The 6305-nt window shown below is 34.3% G+C and overlaps 1 protein-coding gene across 1 annotated transcript; it reads left to right on the top strand.

Moving 5' to 3' along the window:
* Positions 1–2719: 2719 nt before the first annotated feature.
* On the top strand, positions 2720–5696 carry LOC127125744 (purine-uracil permease NCS1). The gene is made up of 2 exons (XM_051054555.1): positions 2720–4163; positions 4329–5696. Exons 1-2 carry the CDS (start codon positions 3728–3730, stop codon positions 5522–5524), a joined length of 1632 nt encoding a protein of 543 aa, XP_050910512.1. The 5' UTR covers positions 2720–3727; the 3' UTR covers positions 5525–5696.
* The last annotated feature ends 609 nt before the right edge of the window (positions 5697–6305 follow it).

Genomic DNA, 6305 nt, shown 5'->3' with positions numbered 1-6305 from the left:
GCGCCACTTTAGAGGGCGCTTAAAAGCGCTGTTATAGGCCAAAATAAGCGCCCTCTTTTCCCTTATTTGGCGTAGTGTTATTTATTATTACTTTTCTTATATTATACAAGTAAAGTGTTGGGGAAATTAAGTTGTTATACCTACGCTTGGAATGTGGACTCTCTTTAGCTTGAGGAACTCCACATAACATTTTCTAGCAATTTCCTGGTTGCTTTGAATGGCTCCTACCTGCTTATTGGGGAGAAAATAATTCATACATAAATACATAGTGGACAAACACTACGCCAAAAACTGGAATAGACAACGCACCTTAGAGGGCGCTTTATTACAAAAGCGCTCTCTAAAATGAAGCGAAAAATAAGGAGCAATAGACAGCGCACTTTAGAGGGCGCTTTTGTAATAAAGCGCCCTCTAAGGTGAAGCGAAAAAATAATGAGGAGATAGAGGGACAACAATACATGGCGCTTTTTATAAAGCGCCCTCTAAGGTTACCCTTAGAGGGCGCTTTTTGTAAAGCGCCCTCTAAGGTTACCCTTAGAGGGCGCTTTGTATAAAGCGCTGTTATAAGTCCATGTGCATTTCCAGCTTATAAAGCGCTTCTAGAAAGCCTTAGAGAGCGCTTCCATAAGCGCCCTCATAGGCCCCCTTTAGAGGGCGCTTTTTTTCCACAAGCGCCCTCTAATGTCCCCTTTAGTAAACATTAAAATTATAAAATACTGCACGTTTTGTTATTTCACTATCTGTTATATATTTTCGTTCTTTTTCACGTTAGGGTTCTAAGGCGTTTTCCTTCCACCTCTGTTAGATCTACATTATTACTGCGCGTTTCCTCCTTCTACCAATCAAAGGTACACGCTTTGCCCAATTTCTGTTTTATGTTATTGCTTTGTTTTAGCTTTGCCCAATTTCTGTTTTATGTTATTGTTGTCTATGCTACGTTTGTTTCGACCTGTAAAGTTTCAATATTCATAGTCATTTAAATAGTTTGGGTTTATTAGGGTTATACGACCTATGAACATGATAGCGCATGCAATGGGACTACATTTGTTTTCGACCTGTTTTATGTTATTGACGGTTGGTTTTTAGTGACCATGATAGCGCATGCAATGTGACTACATTACCCAGTAGTTAGGGTTATACGACCTATGAACATATGATTTTGTGTCAACACCAGTATCATTAGAAACCTAGGTCCGAATGTGTTTGAACTCTTCTGAAATTGTTTTTTGTTTATTTTAATTGTTTTCTTTATTACAGGTAAAATGACTTTTATGATTTTAATTGTTTTTACATTTGTCATCTGATTTTAATTGTTTTCTTTTTTACAGGTAAAATGGCTATTATGAAGTCAATCATTCGTGCAAGGGGCAAGGGATGCTCGGAAGTATCAATTGATATTTGTTTACATGGAGATGCTCTATTGTCGTCAAGCCTCATTCGCGTAAATGATGATGCTGGATATTTGAAAGTATCCCTCTACGACAATGGAACATGTCCATCTAAACATATATCAATTCTATCTTCAAAAGATAAGGGACCAAAAATATAAGGGGATTACGCAGCAAATCGAGTCAGTTGCATAAAAAGAAAAAGGTATAAACACAATTATATGATATTTATGATTTTAATTGTTTTTACATTTGTCATCTGATTTTAATTGTTTTCTTTTTTACAGGTAAAATGGCTATTATGAAGTCAATCATTCGTGCAAGGGGCAAGGGATGCTCGGAAGTATCAATTGATATTTGTTTAGATGGAGATGCTCTATTGTCGTCAAGCCTCATTCGCGTAGATGATGATGCTGGATATTTGAAAGTATCCCTCTACGACAATGGAACATGTCCATCTAAACATATATCAATTCTATCTTCAAAAGATAAGGGACCAAAAATATAAGGGGATTACGCAGCAAATCGAGTTAGTTGCATAAAAAGAAAAAGGTATAAACACAATTATATGATATTTATGCATAGAAAATGTTAATTCTTGATCTTATACATCACCTAACTAATTTTATGATATTTTAGGTTCATGCTATTGATATTGAACAAAAAGAGGTTGTTGCTAAGAAGACTGCTGCTACCAAAAAAAACATACATCTCAGAGATGCTTTTGCTACTTAGTTTTATTTCTTTTTAAGTTATGAATTGGTTGTATATAGAATCTTTAGAAGTTAAACGATTATATATCAGTGGATTGTTGTATATGTATGGATTGTTGTATATAAGGCTTGTTGAATGCAATGTGTGAAAAAGGGCTTCAAATTATATAGTTTTGGGTGTACTGCTTCAATATACAGGTTGTCTAAAATAAAAAAAAAATATAGCGCTTTTTAAAAAAAAAAGTTTAAATAACCACCCACTTTAGAGGGCGCTTTTACTGGAAAGCGCCCTCTAAAGTGGAAACATTTAAGGGTTTAGAGGGCGCTTTTACTGGAAAGCGCCCTCTAAACCCTTAAAAGTTTCCACTTTAGAGGGCGCTTTCCAGTAAAAGCGCCCTCTAAACCCCTTAAATGTTTCCACTTTAGAGGGCGCTTTTTTGAAAAAGCGCCCTCTAAAGTGGCCCTTAAAGGTCTTAAAGAGCCACTTTAGACAGCGCTTTCACTAGGAAAAAAAGCGCTGTCTTTACCTATGCCAGCGCCAGATTAGAGGGCGCTTTAAAGCGCTGTTATAGGCCAAAAAAAGCGCCCTCTTTTCCCTTATTTGGCGTAGTGAAAGTAGAGCCTAGTTGATTAAAAGTTGGTCACCCTATAATCATATTGTAGGAAGATGGGGCATCAATGACCAAACATTTAATCTGTATTTAGTTAGTCGAGTCCTCCACTCCAAAAGTGATCTTCCAAGTGATATATCCTTTTACTTGTACCCGTTCTCTAGAGAATCCAACAAACAATCCTTTGAAAGGCTTCAAGTTTTATTGGTTGAGGTGAAATCTTTCAGACGTCTCTCATTGATTATAGAGAAGAGTTTTCAATTTTCCTGCAAACAAAAAATATTAACGATGATAAAGTTGAAAAGGAGAAATAGAGAGAAAGGAGAAAAACATTTGAAAAAGAAAATTAAAAAAAAAAGTGAATGATATTGAAATTTGAAATGGAGAAAATATAATAATTTTAAATATATGAAAAGTTTATAAAACAGGTTAATGATCAATAGCCTGTAATATCAATTTTTGCAATGTATATAATGTATATAAAATGACTAAAATAGTCTTTAAATTTACAAAGAATATTGAATTTAGTAAATTGGGCAGTGTTGTAATTTTCACTATATTTTATCTTGTACTCTATCTTTCTGATACAAACACAACATAAGCAGCAAAGTAGGAAAAAAATAATGGATTTTGTTAGAAAATATTAAAATTAAAAAATTAAAAAAAAACAGTAGTTGAACATTAATTATCCTTACTTTGATTAAAACACATGTCAGCAAATTAGGTTGGGACATTTGTGTATTTTTTTTAGAGCATATGATTTAATAATTCAGTTAAATTGTTTATTCAATCATGTTGATATTGATATGATATTTTTTCTTTTAAATAAAGATAGTTGTCAACGTTGCACATGATATGAAGTTATGAAAAGTCATAGGAAGTTAATCTGATCATACTTGCACCCTTTCATTCACTTTGAGATGTAAATAATAATACTAATAATTAATAATAATAGACATTAGTTTCTACAATTTCAACAATTATCACAATTCTAATTCTAAGATCTACAACCAACATGGTATCCAAATGTCTCAACCTTCACCTCACTTCCTATCATCCCAATCTATTTGCATATTCAAAAAATCCGAACTTCTCTCACTCTATCACCCTTCATTCATCTTCAACAAAACTAAACAAGTCGATCCATGCGAAGAACCATTCTTCTTCGCGGAGATCATCCAACTCGAAAGTCCATTTTTCTTCGTCGAGGTTCGAGATAGAGCCTGATCCAACACTCATCAATGATGATCTCAAGCCAACTACACCTAGTCAAAGGACATTTTCTGGGCTGGAAATGGCTAGTCTATGGGTAGGACTTGTTGTTGGAGTCCCTTCTTATTACCTTGCTGGTAGCCTTGTTGATCTTGGCATGGCTTGGTGGCAAGGTGTATTAACTGTGGTTGCAGCCAACATGATTCTTTTTGTTCCATTGGTTCTCACCGGTCATCCAGGTACTTAGGATTAATTGGAATTGCAGATCGCAATTTAAAACTATGTTCCATATTCTTGATTAGTGACGATCATTTTATTTTGTCAAAAATATCTTATAAATCAGATACCACGATTATTTAATAAATATAAAAATTTATTTTATATTTATAAAAATGTTCATGTAGGTACTCGTTATGGCATATCTTTTCCTGTTCTTGCTAGATCATCTTTTGGCATCCATGGTGCTCATATTCCCACACTCCTAAGAGCCTTAGTTGGTTGTGGTTGGTATGGAATTGAAACATGGATTGGTGGTGAGACAATTTTCATTCTTCTACCAAATTCAATCAAACAAACTTCATTCTCAAAATCTCTACCATGGCTTGGCACTTCCCCATTAGAATTCTTTTGCTTCTTAGTCTTCATGGTAGCTCAATTATCAATAGTATGGAAAGGAATTGAAGGGATAAGAAAGCTTGAAAAATACTCAGCACCAATCCTCATTCTTCTCACTTCCCTCCTCTTAATTTGGTCTTATGTCAATGCTAATGGCTTTGGTCACATGCTTTCATTATCCTCTAAACTCTCGAATTCCGAATTTTGGTCTTTATTCTTCCCTTCTCTAACTGCTAATATAAGCTTTTGGGCTGCCCTAGCCCTTAACATTCCTGATTTCACAAGATATGCTAAGAGCCAAAATGATCAAATTATTGGTCAAGCTGGTCTTCCAATTTTCATGGGTGCATTCACATTTGTTGGCATGGTAGTAACATCATCAACAAAAGTTATATTTGGTTATGTTATTTCCAATCCAATTCAACTACTTGCTAAAATAGGTGGCTTTGTGACTACAATATTTGCTATACTAGGTATAACCCTAGCTACAATCACAACAAATATTGCTGCTAATGTTGTTGCACCTGCAAATGCTCTTGTCAATCTTAATCCAATGTTGTTCACTTTCCGAAGAGGAGCGATACTAACCGCTTTTCTTGGAGTTGTTTTTCAACCTTGGAAGCTTCTCAAGTCAAGTGAGAGTTTTGTATATACTTGGCTTGTTGGATATTCTGCATTGATGGGTCCTATTGGAGGAATTATTCTAGTGGATTATTATCTTGTGAAGAAAACTAATTTAAGTATTGAAGATTTGTATTCAAGAAATTCTCTTGGTGCTTACTATTACTCGAAGGGATTTAATGTGGCAGCAATTGTGGCTCTAGTTGTTGGAGTGTTACCTGTGATTCCTGGCTTTTTGCATAAAGTTGGAACGTTGAAATCGGTTTCTGAAAGTTTTGTTGTAATTTATAATAATGCTTGGTTTGTTAGCTTCTTTTCTGCAGGGTTGTTTTATTGGATTATGTCGTGTTTGAAAAATAAATAGGATGGAAATCAATGTTCCTAAGTAGTTAAAACAAAGGAATTCGTTTGTAAATTGTATGTTTATGCTAGACCATATGTTTCTCTTTGTGGAAACAATGTTTTCCACTGTGCTTGTTTGTAGAATATTGCAGGAAACATTGGGAGAGTGTGTGCTTTGGTGTGAAAGACTTGTAAAGTTGAAGAAAAAAAAAATCTTTCATTTTTCATTTTTTGAATTGTTAGTTTTTTTTTAGGTTTTGACCATGATGCATGACTAAATTACATTTTGTAATTTTGCATTCGTTGGATTTTGCATTTGACTAACAATAGTAATAGAATAGATAGTTAGCATATAGGCACTTATAGTAGTAGTGATAGTCAGAACATATCTAGACAATTGATGAGTCCCAAAATTAAATTATGTAAAATATATTATCATTTATTAATTTATTTTATAAGGAATCGATAGAAAAATTTATGATTTATCAACGAAAAATGATAAAACATTTGTTTGGACATTTTACTTGCACATTAATCAAAAATAGATTAAAAAAAGACTGAAAAACTACGAAGCAACATGCAAAGACCTCGCGAGAGATATTTTTCTACAAATAAGGCTCGTTGGGCCAGATACATGGGCACGCTAGACGAGCACAGACAACGGAAGACTTAAAGGTTAAGTTATTTCATATTCAAGGAAGGGTTTATGTGCTAATCTAATATGGGTGATGCATTTAGCCAGCTATGGTGACTAGGGCTAGCTGTAGGGTGAGCTAGTATTGTTTATAACAGGAAAGAAAGTA

The sequence above is a fragment of the Lathyrus oleraceus genome, chromosome 3 (assembly GCF_024323335.1).
Source record: "Lathyrus oleraceus cultivar Zhongwan6 chromosome 3, CAAS_Psat_ZW6_1.0, whole genome shotgun sequence".
NCBI classification, from domain to species: Eukaryota; Viridiplantae; Streptophyta; class Magnoliopsida; order Fabales; family Fabaceae; genus Lathyrus; species Lathyrus oleraceus.
Note: the sequence above shows the minus strand (reverse complement) of the source record. Positions and strands in the feature narration are given on the sequence as shown.